Below are 16,643 nucleotides of genomic sequence, written 5' to 3'. Positions count from 1 at the left end.
TCTGAACCTCATGATAGCATTTGTTCATTTGGAATATTTAGTCTGGAAAGTAGCCAGAACAGTGAGATACTTATTTTATGTGAAATAAGTATCTTTCCAGATAGAGTAGAGAGATTAGGTGACTGCTAAGCTGTCTAATGAAGTGAAAGAGAGCTCTCTGGCTGATTTCAAAAAGGTTTTTTGTTTACAACCTCTTCAGATGCTGCAGAAAAGATCTGGAAATCATTCTTTTTGATTTTTCGCGTGAGATACTTTTCATTAATTCACAAACTTTTATTGACACTTTCTATGAACTCAGCTTTTTAAAGAGATCTAGATTCAAGGGAGAATAAAATATGATGCAACCCCAGTGAGCTTGGGAAGATGACAGAATTGCTGAATATTGGCTTAAGATAAATGAGTAGGTGAAATATCTCTCCCAGCCTTTTTAGAGAAGCCTTGAGAAAGATGTTTCCTGTTACATAGGAGCTATGTTCAAAATTCTTAACAGTAATAATAAATTAAAAAATTGACAATTATTTTGCTTTCCCCCTAAGAGATTATTTCACAATAAATTTAGAAGTTGCTACTTATAAGTAATTTGAAATTTAAGAGTTTCAACATTGTTCATTATACTGTTTTCCATTGCACAAATAATGCATTAAGATCTCCATTAATCCTTTAATTATTATTCTCTTATAGTTACCCAAGCATGAAAGTGAAAGTGTTAGTCACTCAGTTGTATCCACCTCTTTGAGACTCCATGGACTGTAGCCTGCCAGGCTCTTCTGTCCATGGGATTTCCCAGGCAAGAATACTGGAGTGGGTAGCCATTCTTTTCTCCAGGGAATCTTCCCAACCCAGGGACCAAACCCATGTTTCCTGCATTGCATGTGAATCCTGCAGTATGAGCCATAAGCATACCCATTCACAGATATATTTTTTGAGAAATTATTTTCTTCCCTCATAGTTGTCTAGAGCTTTCCTCCCGGTGTTTTGAGGAATTTATGAATGAGTCTTCATTATAGTAGAACTGAAATACTGAATCTGTATTCTCTGTGTGAAAGATGAGTCTGTTGATTTGCTGTCAGTAGAGAGGAGAGTTGTTTTCCCAGTGGTGGTGATGAATTTGTACTAAGTATCCATATTCTCTCACTTGGATTCCTTATAACAATTGCATGAATTCACAAGATGCCTAATCAGCATTAGACCTGCAATCTTTGAGAAAAAAGAAAAAGAGCAGAATTGACTGGTCTAGACAGGGAACAAAGCAATAAGTTTAACCCAGTTAGCGAGGAATTCTAACCAGTGGCACTAATTAGCTACACTGAAGAGCGTTTCTAAAGTAGGACATAATTAAGGCACATATTCCATTTAGGATGCGTGCTTTTATGTCTTGTCTCAGCAGCAAACACGTCTATGTAAATCTGTATCTTTGTTCTCCTTCAGTTCTTTTTCATAATTGATATGCAATTCATGTACTATAAAATTCACTCTTTTGTAGTGTTTTTAGAATACTCCCAAAGTGGTACAACCATCACCACTAGTCCCGGAACATTTTCATCATCCTCGAAAGAAATCCCATGTCCACTGCCTCCTTCCTCCAGCCCCTGCTATGCTTCAGTTCTTTTTATTATCTTCAGTTTTGCTAAATGTCTTAATCAAGCTTCAAACTCTTTGGCTCAAGGACTTCAACAAGTAACATTTGGCTGACTTGCTCCCGCCTCATCATGCGTGTGTCACTCACCCCAAGTCATTTCTTCCAGATCTTCAATTTTTATTCTACTTGACCCAGGGATTTTTTCTACCGTACAACTCTTGTTTTTTGAACGTGACCTAGATCCTTTCAGAAGAAAGCATACACACATAGGCGTAAAACAAAACACAAAGTCTGTCTTTTCAAGATGAACTTCTTTGAAGATGGCTTCATTTTTAAGGTCCCTACCAGAAAAAAATCTTCTTTCAACAGTGTATCCTAGTTTAATTTCTATGGAAAGTCTGTGATTGCTGAGATCATCCTCTCTTCCTATAAATGTGTGAGCTGCTTGCACATTTGGCCTACTCACTAAGTAATCCCACTTGTGTGTGTCTTTCAGAATGCAGCTCTGCAGCATCTGTTCATTCGGAAGTCTTTCCGGCCTTTTAAATGCTTGCAGTGCGGGAAGGCCTTCCGCGAGAAGGACAAACTGGACCAACACTTGCGCTTCCATGGGCGGGAGGGGAACTGCCCGTTGACCTGTGACCTCTGTAACAAGGGCTTCATCAGCAGTGCATCCTTGGAGAGCCACATGAAGCTCCACTCGGACCAGAAGACTTACTCTTGCATTTTTTGCCCAGAATCCTTTGACCGCCTTGATTTGTTGAAAGATCACGTGGCCATTCATATCAATGATGGCTACTTCAGCTGCCCAACTTGTAAGAAACGGTTCCCAGATTTTATCCAGGTGAGTACCAACTGCCGAGATGCCCGAGTACTGCCGTTTTTTAGGAAAGAAAAACAGCGGTTTTTGGAAAATTGAGATGGCCCATTATCTGTATCTTTCATCCCCCTTCTTGACAGCAACTTCACAGTTGGAGAATGATGTCTCTTCAAACTGCTTTTGATAAGAAGAAGATGATTGTGACCATTAATTGTCGAAATAAGACATTGGCATTTAAACATTTAAGTTATATTACAGGAAATAAACAGTCAGATCTGATTATTATTTTTAAAAAAGTCTTTCTTCATCCCTGCCAATACTCACTGCTTATAAAATACGTAGTACCTGTAGAAGACAGACTCCCATTTCCTGCCTGGAAACATTTTCCCCCCATCACTGTGGCTTCCTATCTTAGGCTACTAAGGTGGTGCATTTTGGAAGGAAATGAAAGAGAAGTTGGTATATAACATACTGATTTTGGGGGGGGACCTTATTGTACAGCATGTGGCATCTTAGCTCCCAATCCTGGATCAAACCTGTGCCCCTTGCTTTTGAAGTGTGGACTCCTAACCATTGGACCACAAGAGACGTCCCAGTACACTTTGCTTTTAAACGCTGACCTCCTCCCCTGTGTTATATTCTGGAGCCAAATGGGGTGAGGATAAATTCCAGAATATTCATGATTTCATCTGGACTTCAAGCAATAATTGTGTTATATGCTAGTGAATGAATAAGTAAGTCTAAATATCTAATGAGTTTCCCTGGTGGCTCAGATGGTAAAGAATCCACCTGCAATGCGGGAGACCTGTGTTCAATAATACAAACATCCCCCCTCTCTGTTTTTTAAATTACCAAAAGAAAACTGAGAAATAATCATAGTTCTGCTAGTATTAAGAGTCCTGATAATTTTCTCACTTTACACAAACAATTAGGTAAGTTTCTTCTTAAAATTTTTTTTAATTTTTATTTTTTAGCCATGAAAAGTTGCATTAGGGTAGAATTTAATGGCGAAAGAGACTCCAAAAATAATAAAGGACAAGTCTTACAGGAATGGTTTGATAGCTCAATACCTAGGTCCCATACGTAACTCTTCACTGTATATTTATGACTGAGAGACTTCAGAGGCCATATTCTTTTATTTAAGTTATCTGAAAGTACAGGGAATAAGTCTCAAGTAAGGGGAAAGGATGCTGGTGTTGTATTGTCCTCATAAATGGGTGATGTGTTTTGTATCATTGAATTAATGTCTTCAGTGGTAAAGAATCCACCTGCCAATGCAGGAGATGCAAGAGTCTCCCCTGGAGGAGGGAATGGCAACCCATTCCAGTATTCCTGCCAGGGAAAATCCATGGACAGAGGAGCCTGGCGGGTTCCAAAGAGTCGGACATGACCGAGAGACTTAACACACGTGCACACATGTCTTTAATTCTTCAGAACCTGATTTTTATAGACGGGTGTAAAAGGACCTATTACTGCAAGGGGCTAAATTGTTTGTATCCATATTGGAAGCAGCAAAAAGTGAGAAAGAATTATTTTCTGTCTTCTTATATTTAATTTTTGCCAAGATTCATTTAAATCCAAAGGAACTCTTACTTTTAATCTTCTTTTTTTTTTTTTTTAAAGAGGGAGAGAGACAAACGTGGCCCATGTGATCAGGGCTTGGACTAAGCAAGCATTTTCTTCCTCCTCTCAAGTCCTGGGAGGTCGAGGCCGGTAAGGTTTTCTGGCCACCATGAAAAGGATGCTGTTACTGAGGCCAGTTATCAGTAACACCTGCTTGGTTCCCAGGCCAGGCTGACGAGAATCCAAGGCAATGCATTTGGCTCCCTCTAGCGTTGGCGAGCTGCCTCCTGTCATTTTCCCTGACTTTCCGTGTCTTCTCTGCCAGGTGAAGAAGCACGTGCGCAGCTTCCACTCGGAAAAGATCTACCAGTGTACGGAGTGTGACAAGGCCTTCTGCCGTCCCGACAAGCTGCGTCTGCATATGCTCCGGCACTCGGACCGCAAGGACTTCCTGTGCTCCACGTGTGGGAAGCAGTTTAAGGTGGGAACCAGCGGGCAGTCTGCGCGGTCTCGGGCCATTGAAATTGTCACGCCTGCTCATTTTGAGGGTGTGTCACCTGTGCTCACAGCACGGACTTGAGGTGTACTTTGTGTCTCAAGTTTGATTTGAACGTGATAGTTGCTCAGTCATGTCCGACTCTTTGTGACCCCATGGACTGTGGCCCAGCAGGCTCCTCTATCCATGGGATTTTCCAGGCGAGAATACCAGAGTGGGTTGCCATTTCCTTCTCCAGGGATCTTTCCAGCCCAGGGATCTAACCCAGTTCTCCTACATTGCAGGTAGATTCTTTACCAAGTGAGCCACTAGGGAAGCCCTAAAATTAAAGAGGAAACTCACTGTAATTTTCCCAAATAATTAATTCATATCTCCAAATAGGGTAATAATGCATTTCCTACAAGAATCCAAGTGTATAATGAATAGAACTAAACTGCTATCAAGGAATTCCTAAGAGGACAATATATTTACCCATCAAATCAAGAGATTTTTTTGTTGAGCATTTGTGAAGTGTAATAGTCTGATAATTGAGCCCTAGGTCATCAGGACGTCATCCAGTGGAAGTGGGAAGTGTATGGGATGTTGAGAGGGTTAGGCTCCTTTGGGGAATGTTAATGATTTCTGGGATTAAGATAAAAGATAGGAAGTATAAGAATATGCCTGGAATTTAGAAGAAAGCAAAGGATAATCCCACAGGAGACTCAGAGATAAGAGTTAAACAAGTAATTGTGAAAATGGTAAAACAAGCTTCCTTGGGAAGCCAGATGTTTCTGCAAAAATGTCACTGAGAGACACTCTGCAGAATATGAGTGTAGGTCATCTTGTCATAGAAACTGGAAAAGAATCAGAAATGGATTCAGGAGGGGAAAACTGACTTAGAAAAGGAGTCCTGGGTAGAATGTGGAGGTTGGTGGGGCTGCCTGGCCATGCACCTCTGAACTTAGCACGGTGGGCATTCAAGAAATGTTCGTTACATAAATGTGCTGAAAAATGAAGGGGGTTACAGAAACATCCTTGAGCCAAAATGTGGAAAGAACTGGTCTGGTGGAAAGGTTCAAAGTCTTTATAAGACCAATAACAGTGTAATTACATGTCTGAGAGCAGAGCCTCACTGGATAAGGGAGCTGGCATTTTTGGAGTTTGTTTTTATTCAGGATGGGCTCTGCCTAATTTTCTGTCTGTGGACTCATATCAACCCATATCCCTCGATCAGATCATCAGACTAAAAGCTGTGACCTTGACCTGTGATCGTGTACCCCATCCATAGCGGGTAGTATAACTGCTTACACATTTCTAAATCCGTATGGTGAAAAACACTTAAATTTACTCGGGGTTTAGAGGAATGCCATGATGTGTGTGAAAACATGTGGGAATTGTTTAAAAAAAAAAAAAAAGCGTGGGAATTGAGTACATACATGGCTTTGTAAATCCAGTATCACCTACCATTCACAATCAATTTATCTTGTAGTTCTTAATACCAAATTTATTCCATGTGCCCTTTGATTGCTTCTACATAAATGCCAAGTCCTTCTTCTCAGAAGTCAGTGTGTAGCTTTCAAACTGAATGGTTATTTTAAAGCCCAGCTCATTGCAATGCACTTACTCCCTGGTGAACGGAATGATTCCCAGTCAGTGTTGCCGTGTCCTTGTCCCTTCTAGCAACTTGGATGCAGCCCGGTGGGTCCTGTTACTGCTAAGAGAGATTTTCTCTTTTAATCTCTTCAATTTAATTTTTTTCTGTCCCCACCCCCACCTGCTGCCTTCTCAAAAATTCTCTGCCAACAGCGGAAAGACAAACTCCGGGAGCACATGCAGAGGATGCACAATCCTGAGAGGGAGGCCAAGAAAGCCGACCGCAGCAGCCGCTCCAAGACGTTCAAGCCCCGTATCACGTCCACCGACTACGACAGCTTCACGTTCAAGTGCCGTCTCTGCATGATGGGCTTCCGGAGGCGGGGCATGCTGGTCAGTGTCCACTGCCCCACACCCAAACAGGGTTCTGTGCTCAACCTGTCCCCGGGTTTCCTCACTGGCTGGGCATGATGGCGAGACAAACGGTTCCCAGCATGGGGCTCCTCTCCTTCCCAGGCTCCCTTGCCCCCTTTGCCATGGTTCGTTGCTGGTGTTTCTTGGAAGAGGTCTTTGTGATCACTTTTCCTTTGCTTTGCCATGCTGGGTCTTTGATGTGTGTTTTCCTTCCCTCTTCTCTTCTGTGTTCCTGAACCAGCCTTCCTGGTGGGGCCCTCGACCCCTCCCTGTTCTCTTCTGTGTTCCTAAACTGGCCTCTCTGGTGGGGTCCTCCCCCCCAGCCGCCCACTCTGATTGTCCCAGATATGACACAACAGTAGACGGGACTTTCCATCTAGGCAGAGCATGGGGACCAGCTTGGCAGAGACACCAGGAGAGCTGGTTCTCAATTCATTTTGCCCTGATGACAGTTTTTGCAACATGTATTTCTGCCAGGACCTGCCAGTAAAGTCAGAGACCGTTATTTAATTGTTTTTTTAACTTTTCAAGTTTATGTTTGGGTATGGTTGATTAACAATGTTGTGATAGTTTCAGGTGGACAGCAAAGGGATTCAGCTATATACATATACATTGATCCATTCTCCCCCAAACTCCCCTCCCATGTAGGCTGCCACGTAACATTGACTCGAGTTCCCTGTGCTCTGCAACAGGTCCTTGTTGATGATCCATTTTAAATATAGTGCTGTGTATGCGTCCATCCCAAACTCTCTGACTACCCCTTCCCCCCATTCTTCCCCTCTGGCAACTGTAAATTCGTTCTCTAAGTCAGTGAGTCTGTTTCTGTTTTGTAAATAAGTTCATTTGAGTCATTTCTTTATAGATTCTACATATGAGAGATATCATATGATATTTCTGATATTTTTCTTTCAGAGACCATTACTTATAATGCAGAACCTTCATTTGCATTCTATTCAACATCCTCAGTAAGGTTAGGGCCTTAAGTAATGAGAGACAGGCTTCCATCAGTAGAATTCACTAAAGAAATTCCTGCTAGTGTAATTTTCCTTTTCTTTTAGTCAAAGGCTGTTAATGGAATCTCCAGCAACCCAATTCACCTTCAGTAATTTGCTGAATTACCGTCACCTCCTGTTAATGCTTTGGTCTCAGAGGGACCGGGCCATGCTGGTTCCGGCCGAATGCCTTACGTTTTGGGACATTGCTTCAGAGAACTTGAACTTCCAGCAGTCGATATCAGAGGTGTTTGTTCAGTGCTTGTAATAGGATCTCTTTTTCTCATTTGCTTTTTTTCCTTTTAGGTAAATCACTTATCAAAGAGGCACCCAGACATGAAGATAGAAGAGGTGCCAGAGTTAACTCTGCCCATCATAAAGCCCAACCGTGACTACTTCTGTCAGTATTGTGATAAGGTAAAAGGCAACCGTCCACAGGAGGACGGACCTTTGTGGGAGCTCCTCTCAGGGCTGGCTTGTCTGCGTGTATAAATTCATACTGGGCTTCCCACGTGGCTCAACAGTAGAGTCCGCCTGCCATCGATCATGGGTTCGATCCCTGGGCTGGGAAGATTCCTGGAGAAGGAAATGGCAACCCACTCCAGTATTCTTGCCGGGAGAATCCCATGGACAGAGGAGCCTGGAGGGCTACAGTTTATGGGGTCGCACAGAATTGGACACAACTGAACGACTGAGGACACACGCACATAAATACATACTAGGATCTCACAGTTTCTCTTAACAGATGGTTCTCTGTCTCAACAGTTTTCCATTTAGACAAGAAAGGACTAGAAGTGCACCCTCATTTTAAGCCAAAATTTTTTTCTTAAAAATTAGTTGACTTTGTTTTTCTTGTTGTTTCTTCTTTCTGTGATTATTATTATTATTATTGCTATAGAAGAAGAGGCTTATTGTCAAGAGCTTGGTTTATGAATTGGTTTTAAATTCAAAAGCTCTAAAATGAGAGTGCTTATCATCCTACAGTAGATTTTGGGTTTCTAGAAGATTGAGTAGGATGGGAAGAAGTTTTGTGGTGTAATACTCTACTTATACTTGTACATTCTTGATTTTTAGTAGTTAGGAAGAAGACAGGAATAGAATATCCATTTAATGTTTCATTGTAACATTGTTCCCTTATCCAATGTCAGCTGTATAAGGTGTAAGCTATATATAAGTAGTGTCAACTTAAAAGCAAGAAACATTTTTAAAGCACAGATTCACCACTGTGGGTTCTAATTGCTACTAGACTTGCTGTTTTGGAAGATTCTTTGGCGTATGAGTCAACTACATACATCACATGAGAGCTTTCTCAGAAAGTCGAAAGGGTGAGCTGGCCTTAGAAGCAGTTCTTTCTATGACTATATCAGTTCCGTTCAGTTCAGTCGCTCAGTCGTGTCCGACTGTTTGCGACCCCATGAATCGCAGCACGCGAGGCCTCCCTGTCCATCACCAACTCCCGGAGTTCACTCAGTCTCACGTCCATCGAGTCAGTAATGCCACCCAGCCATCTCATCCTCTGTCATCCCCTTCTCCTCCTGCCCCCAATCCCTCCCAGCATCAGAGTCTTTTCCAATGAGTCAACTCTGTGCATGAGGTGGCCAAAGTACTGGAGTTTCAGCTTTAGCATCATTCCTTCCAAAGAAATCCCAGGGCTGATCTCCTTCAGAATGGACTGGTTGGATCTCCTTGCAGTCCAAGGGACTCTCAAGAGTCTTCTCCAACACCACAGTTCAAAAGCATCAATTCTTCGGCGCTCAGCCTTCTTTACAGTCCAACTCTCACATCCATACATGACCACAGGAAAAACCACAGCCTTGACTAGATGGACCTTAGTCGGCACAGTAATGTCCCTGCTTTTGAATATGCTATCTAGGTTGGTCATAACTTTTCTTCCAAGGAGTAGGCGTCTTTTAATTTCATGGCTGCAGTCACCATCTGCAGTGATTTTGGAGCCCCCAAAAATAAAGTCTGACACTGTTTCCACTATTTCCCCATCTATTTCCCATGAAGTGATGGGACTGGATGCCATGATCTTCGTTTTCTGAATGTTGAGCTTTAACCCAACTTTTTCACTCTTCACTTTCACTTTCATCAAGAGGCTCTTTAGTTCCTCTTCACTTTCTGCCTTAAGAGTGGTGTCATCTGCATATCTGAGGTTATTGATATTTCTCCCGGCAATCTTGATTCCAGCTTGTGTTTCTTCCAGTCCAGCGTTTCCCATGATGTACTCTGCATATAAGTTAAATAAGCTGGGTGACAATATACAGCCTTGATGCACTCCTTTTCCTATTTGGAACCAGTCTGTTGTTCCAGGTCCAGTTCTAACTGTTGCTTCCTGACCTGCATACAGATTTCTCAAGAGGCAGGTCAGGTGGTCTGATATTCCCATGTCTCTCAGAATTTTCCACAGTTTATTGTGATCCACACAGTCAAAGGCTTTGGAATAGTCAATAAAGCAGAAATAGATGTTTTTTTGGAACTCTCTTGCTTTTTTCCATGATCCAGCGGATGTTGGCAATTTGATCTCTGGTTCCTCTGCCTTTTCTAAAACCAGCTTGAACATCAGGAAGTTCACGGTTCACGTATTGTTGAAGCCTGGCTTGGAGAATTTTGAGCATTACTTTACTAGCGTGTGAGATGAGTGCAGTTGTGCGGTAGTTTGAGCATTCTTTGGCATTGCCTTTCTCTGGGGTTAGAATGAAAACTGACCTTTTCCAATCCTGTGGCCACTGCTGAGTTTTCCAAATTTGCTGGCATAATGAGTGCAGCACTTTCACAGCATCATCTTTCAGGATTTGAAATAGCTCCACTGGAATTCCATCACCTCCACTAGCTTTGTTCGTAGTGATGCTTTCTAAGGCCCACTTGACTTCACATTCCAGGATGTCTGGCTGTAGATGAGTCATCACACCATCGTGATTATCCAGGTCGTGAAGATCTTTTTTGTACTGTTCTTCTGTGTGTTCCTGCCACCTCTTCTTAATATCTTCTGCTTCTGTTAGGTCCATACCATTTCTGCCCTTTATCGAGCCCATCTTTGCATGAAATGTTCCCTTGGTATCTCTAATTTTCTTGAAGAGATCTCTAGTCTTTCCCATTCTGATATCCACCTCTTAAACTTCAGATAAAGGTATAGATATTTTTACTATTTCTATCTTAGATGCATAACTTCAAAGAAGATGCCTCACTTATCTATTATGTTCTTGCCCTGCGTGCTGTGCTCAGTTGCTCAGTCATGTCCAACTCTTTACAACCCCATGGACTATAGCCCACCCAGCTCCTCTGTCCATGGGATTCTCCAGGCAAGAATACTGGAGTGCATTGCCATTTCTTCCTCCAGGGGATCTTCCTGACCCAGGAATCGGTCCCACGTCTCCTGCATTGACAGGTGGATTCTTTGACCCCTGAGCCACCTGGGAAGCCCCATATTATGTTCTTATGTTATTTTAATGTATGTTATATCCTCATTATCCTTCAATATGTCTGTTAATATATTTTATTTGGGGCTATATGAGTGCTCTTTCTCATTTCCTTGCAGTGAAATTGTTAGTTTACTTTAAGCAAGACAGCAGGACTGTATACTGCTTTCATGGCAAAACTTTTGAATTTTCAGGTTTACAAAAGTGCCAGCAAGCGAAAAGCCCATATTCTGAAGAACCATCCCGGGGCCGAGCTTCCACCAAGCATTCGGAAACTTCGCCCCGCGGGCCCCGGAGAGCCAGACCCTATGCTGAGCACCCACACCCAGCTCACAGGCACCATAGCCACCCCACCCGTCTGCTGCCCTCACTGCTCCAAGCAGTATAGCAGCAAGGTACGTGGCAGGCTCGGAGTGCCCGGGAACCAAGGTCCCGGCTTAGGGAAACATGACTTAAGACAGCTTCTCATCTGGGTGCTGTGATGGGGGCTAGAGGAGCTGTTTTCTGTGATCAGGGACCACAGTACAGAACGGGAAGAGAATATGGAAGGACTGTCTCCAGAATTAGCACCATCTGAGAGCCCAAGCACTCAAATGGTTTCTTTTTCCCTTGGTCTGAGGAGGGTCTCAGATTTGAATATTCTGTGCTCGTAGGTTACGAACTCAGGCTTGCAGCAGCACTATATAAGAACTTTAATGATGGTTTCTGAAAAGCGAGTCACTTTTGCTTGCGGGCTTATCACCGATTGCTGCAAGTATGGGTGGGATGAGGTCATGCTGTGAGGTATCCTAACCTTACCTGATAGCATGGCGGGGGCGGGGCGCTGGGGGAGGAGGTGGGGGGAGTCACACACCTCTTTTTTCCCTTTCAAACATGCCATTGTCCCACTTCAGGAAAGGCAGGTCAAGGCAGTGTTGCTCTGACTTTTTTTTTTAAAGAAAAAGCATAACATGAAAGTCTTTAGGAACCACTGGAGACTTTGCATTTGGGAAAGCTTGAAAATAACCAATTCTAGTAATTATTCTTGGTTTTTGCCATTTTTCAGACCAAGATGGTACAACACATTCGAAAGAAGCACCCAGAATACGCCCAGCTCCCCAACACCATACACACACCTCTGACCACAGCTGTGATCAGTGCAACGCCAGCTGTCCTAACCACCGACAGTGCCACTGGAGAGACCGTGGTGGTAAGTGTGAGCGGAAAATACCTCTTCTATCCTTCCTGCCTGTCACAGCTCCAGTGCCAAGGCCTCGTGACTCTTGGCATTTAATTGGCTGGAGATGTAGCCCATCACCCTTCAGTGTCCTATGCGAGGCACGATGTTTATGCTTGGGTCTCCCAGTCGGTGCGTCCCAAAGCTGAAGGGAACAGCAGGAAATCCTCAACGCTGCCTGTTCATCCCGACTCTCAGAACCTCTGGGGTAACTCCCCTGCCCAACACAGACAGACCGAGATAGAGAGGTCATCTTCCAGCACCTTCTTCTTTTTCTTTTTTTTTTTATATTTATTTATCTATTTGACTACACCAGATCCTAGTTGTGCCACACAGGATCTTTTTCTAAATTTATTTATTTGTAATTGAAGGATAATTGCTTTACGTTGTTGTGTTGGTTTCTGCCAAACACACACAGGATCTTTTATCTGCAACATGTAGACTCTTAGGTGCAGCATGAGGAATCTGTTGTTCCCTGACCAGGGATCAAACCCAGGCCCCCTGCATTGGGAGTTCTGAGCCGTAGCCACCTGATCACCAAGGAAGTCCCCCAACATCTTCTTAACTTTGGATTTTTTTCTATCTGTGCTTAGGACTTATCTGTAGTCCCCTGATCCACCAGTAAGACAAACTGAAGAAAAATTTTTCTTTTTGATTGAGCTGTGCGATATGTGGGATCTTAGATCTCCAACCAGGGATCGACCCCATGCCCCCTGCATGGGGAACCCAGAGTCTTAACGCTGGACCAGGGAAGTCCCAAGACAAACCAAATTTTGTAGGATTTCAGAGCACTGAAATAGCTACACCCAGAAGTGTTATCAGCAATGTGCTTCTCGTCATTTTTCTAGACGACAGACCTGCTAACCCAGGCAATGACAGAGCTGTCCCAGACCTTAACGACGGATTACCGAACACCACAAGGGGACTACCAGAGAATCCAGTACATCCCTGTGTCACAGTCTACGTCCGGCCTGCAGCAGCCTCAGCACATACAGCTTCAAGTGGTGCAGGTGGCTCCGGTACTGTCCTGCGCTTCTTTCTCTTCACCTGCATGAATACCTATTGCCGTCAGTCAGTAGAGCAGTGGGGGTCCCCTAAAGCACCCTATGCTCAGAGCTGGAGCTGGGCCCTACTTCACTGTGCCTGTCAGCTTGGAGTCAAAGGCATCTGTACAGCCCCTGCTGTTGATGGCTCTAGACTCAGTGGTGTAAGGGATTTCTGTCAATAGTGTCTAGAGATTTTCTCTAGACACTAGTGAAAATGTGCAGCTAGCTAGCACACTAGCTACAGTGTGTACCATTATCCTGCCCTACTGCAGGACAGCGTGAGCCTCTTCTGAACCCTTACCTTGGGCATCCAGGTTGACTACTTGTTGAGGAGCCTGTTTGATCAGCCCCTATCTGAGCATTGAATGATGTCTATCAGTGGGAGCTTATAAGGAATAACTGTGAATTTTGAGTATCAGTACCTTATTAGTAGTAAGGTATAATTGTTCCTTCTGCAAGGTAATTAGTAGCTCATTCTTACTGATTCAGGAGCTAAAAGGAAAAAATCTTCCCCAAACTATTGTTTCACTTAATTATGCTGAGAAATTGTACTCAAGGCACACATGAACAAACATTTTGCTTTGAAATAAACTGGACTCTGAAGATTTAAAACTAGTATGAAAGCAGGAAATTGGAAGTTGTCATTGACTGTTCTTTTTTTATAGGAGGGTTTTTTTTTTTTTAATATATAGCAGTGTTATTAATTTTAGGCTTTGGAAGAATCTTTGAATATCTGAAGTTGTCTGTAAATTGTGATACATATGTACATTATTTTGAAAAACGTGTCTCTGCTTTGGACACATGTTCACAGATGTCTGTGCTACAAATAAGGTTAGGAACTACTGTTCTAGTGATCAAGGGTGACAAGCCAAAAGCAACTTCTCTACTTTGATCTCTTTTAGCTGATAAAGGGTAGGCCATTACATTTAACTGAAATATAAGGGGAAAGGATTTTTGATTCTCATAGCTTCTCATTCAGCTATATTCCCTCATTTCCCTTCCAGTATTAAATCACATTACTGTTTCATGGCTGGTAAGCATCATTTTAAAATTAATTTATTTTAATCGGGATATAGTTACTTTACAACATTGTGGTGTTTTTTGCCACACATTGACACGCATCAGCCATGGATGTGCATGTGTCTCCCCATCCTGAAGCCCCCTCCCGCCTCTCTCCCCACCCCATCCCTCTGGGTGGTCCCAGAGCCCCAGCTTTGAGAGCCCTCCTTCACGCATCGAACTTGCACTGGTCATCTACTTTACATATGGTAATATACATGGTTCAATTCTATTCTCTCAAATCACCCCACCCTGACCTTCTCCCACATAGTCCAAAAGTCTGTTCTTTACATCTGTGTCTCTTTTGCTGCCTTGCATATAGGATCGTTATTCGCATCTTTCTAAATTCCGTATATATGTGTTAATATACTGTATTGGTGTTTCTCTTTCTGACTTACTTCACTCTATATAATAGACTCCAGTTTCACCTACCTCATTAGAACTGACTCAAAAGTGTACCTTTTTATAGCTGAGTAGTTTTCCATTGTGCATATGTACCACAACTTCCTTATCCGTTTGTCTGCTGATGGATATCTAGGCTAGCAAACATAACTTTTAAGGCTGTCTTTTCCTCTGAAGTTTGCCAGCTTGGCTTCAGTGTGAGCTCTTGGGACTGAGCTCTGGCTCTGAAGTCCCATCTCTTCTGGGGGACATGATTTCAGCTGCACTTTCTCTCTGGAAGGCTTTCTCTGAACTGTACTCAGCACAGGTCTGGGTTTCTCCTCCCACAGGCCACTTCCCCACACCAGTCCCAGCAGTCCACGGTGGATGTCGCCCAGCTCCACGACCCTCAGACCTACACACAGCATGCCATCCAGGTGCAGCACATCCAGGTCACCGAGCCCCCTGCCCCTGCTATGTCCACATCCCAGGTACGCTGGCCCCTGCTCCAGGGACTAGTCCCAGGATAACATGGGCTCAGGGACTCTGGAGATGTACTAAGAGCGGAGAGACATTATCTCAGACCTAGTCTCCTCGACTATGGGAGTGATATCTTTATTTGGGGGGCCTTTGAAGAGTCATCTTTGCCTCCAGTGGCTCATTGGTAAAGAATCTGCTTGCCAGTGCAGGAGATCCAGGTTCCATTCCTGGGCTGGCAGGATCCCCTGAGTGACTGAGCATGCCTGCATTAGGGACACACCATTGAGTGCTCAGCCTCCCCTGTCTGGATGGAGCCTGACCTCTGATCTCCTGGAGACCTCCTGTCCTCAGTGGCTGGATGATGGCCGGCAAGAGAGGGGTCATTTCTATAATTTTGGAGCAGTGACATTGTGAAGGATTACTGTGTTTCTGTGATAGAGACCTTCGTTGAGAAAGCAGAACACTGGAGTGGGTTGCCATTTGCTTCTCCAAAAGCAGAGCTACATTCGCTTGCAAAATATTTATTGAATTCTTACTCTTTGCAGGAAACTTTTCTAGATCTTGCCCTCAAGGAGCTTAGAGTCTGGCAGGGATGTAACAGACGTGCACAAGCAAACAGGCACGAAGGGAAGGTACCTGACCCATAAAGGATCCCCATACACTCTCTCCTGACAGTCACAGGGGCCAGGACAGGAGCACACAGGAAGGCTGCATGTCACCGCCCTGAGTGGTTAAAGCTTTCACTCAAACCCACCAGCCATTAAATAAATATGTTCTATCTTCCTGCCTGACAGAGGTACTTTCATAATGGTCACATTGGAAAATATACACAAAGTAACCATGGATATTAAATAAGGTGGATAGTGCTAATTAAAAATTAAATGTATCCACAATGCAGTGGGATAATATTTACAGACTTGTGCAAAATTAGCTGTTATACTAAAATAGTGTGCACTGGAAAACAGTAAAGATGAAATTAAAAAAACAAAACAAAACAAATTAAATGTTTTTCTGCCAAACACATGGCTGACACTGGCAGTGGCCAGGTGGAGGTGGGAGGAAGTAGGGAAAAGGATTGCTGTTGTTGTCATTTAGTTGCTAAGTCGTGTCTGACTCTTTGCAACCCCATAGACAGTAGCCCATCAGGCTCCTCGGTCCATGGGATTCTCCAGTAGTGGGTTGACGTGCCCTCCTCTAGGGGATCTACCCAGCCCAGGGGTCAAACCCACGTCTCCTGCCTTGGCAGGTACATTCTTTACCACTGAGCTACCAGGGAAGCCCTTTTTTATGGTCTCCAACTGCTTCCTCTTTTGTATCCCACTTTTCCTGGCTCCAACTGCTATGTAAATCTGGAGGATAAACATGCACTTTCTCTGCCCTCCTATTTTTCGGGGGGGGAGGAGGCCTCTGCTGCTTGCTGTCTGATTGCCCCTCCCCTCCTTTTAGTGTAAGGTTTCTGATGACTTGTCCCAGCCCAAGACAGGCAGCCTCTTTCCACAAGGGGCCATGAGTTTCTCAGGTGCACTAACATCACGCTTTTGCGTTTCTCAAAGGAACCAGAGGCTGGAGGGCCAGGACAGGCTCCTCAGAGTCCCTTGTCGGGATG

At 43.7% G+C, this 16,643-nt stretch overlaps 1 protein-coding gene across 1 annotated transcript in view; it reads left to right on the top strand.

The window, feature by feature from the left end:
* PRDM10 (PR/SET domain 10) overlaps positions 1-16,643 on the top strand; it is a 60,157-nt gene that overhangs the window by 36,175 nt on the left and 7,339 nt on the right. The window contains exons 12-19 of the mRNA XM_052661819.1: positions 2,076-2,423; positions 4,288-4,443; positions 6,244-6,423; positions 7,743-7,853; positions 11,050-11,250; positions 11,901-12,044; positions 12,920-13,090; positions 14,908-15,048. Of these exons, the coding sequence (XP_052517779.1) occupies positions 2,076-2,423; positions 4,288-4,443; positions 6,244-6,423; positions 7,743-7,853; positions 11,050-11,250; positions 11,901-12,044; positions 12,920-13,090; positions 14,908-15,048 (1,452 nt within the window). The remainder of the gene's footprint in view (positions 1-2,075; positions 2,424-4,287; positions 4,444-6,243; positions 6,424-7,742; positions 7,854-11,049; positions 11,251-11,900; positions 12,045-12,919; positions 13,091-14,907; positions 15,049-16,643) is intronic.

The sequence above is a fragment of the Budorcas taxicolor genome, chromosome 25, assembly GCF_023091745.1.
Source record: "Budorcas taxicolor isolate Tak-1 chromosome 25, Takin1.1, whole genome shotgun sequence".
Classification (NCBI taxonomy): domain Eukaryota; kingdom Metazoa; phylum Chordata; class Mammalia; order Artiodactyla; family Bovidae; genus Budorcas; species Budorcas taxicolor.
This window is presented reverse-complemented; position numbering and strand designations above follow the sequence as displayed.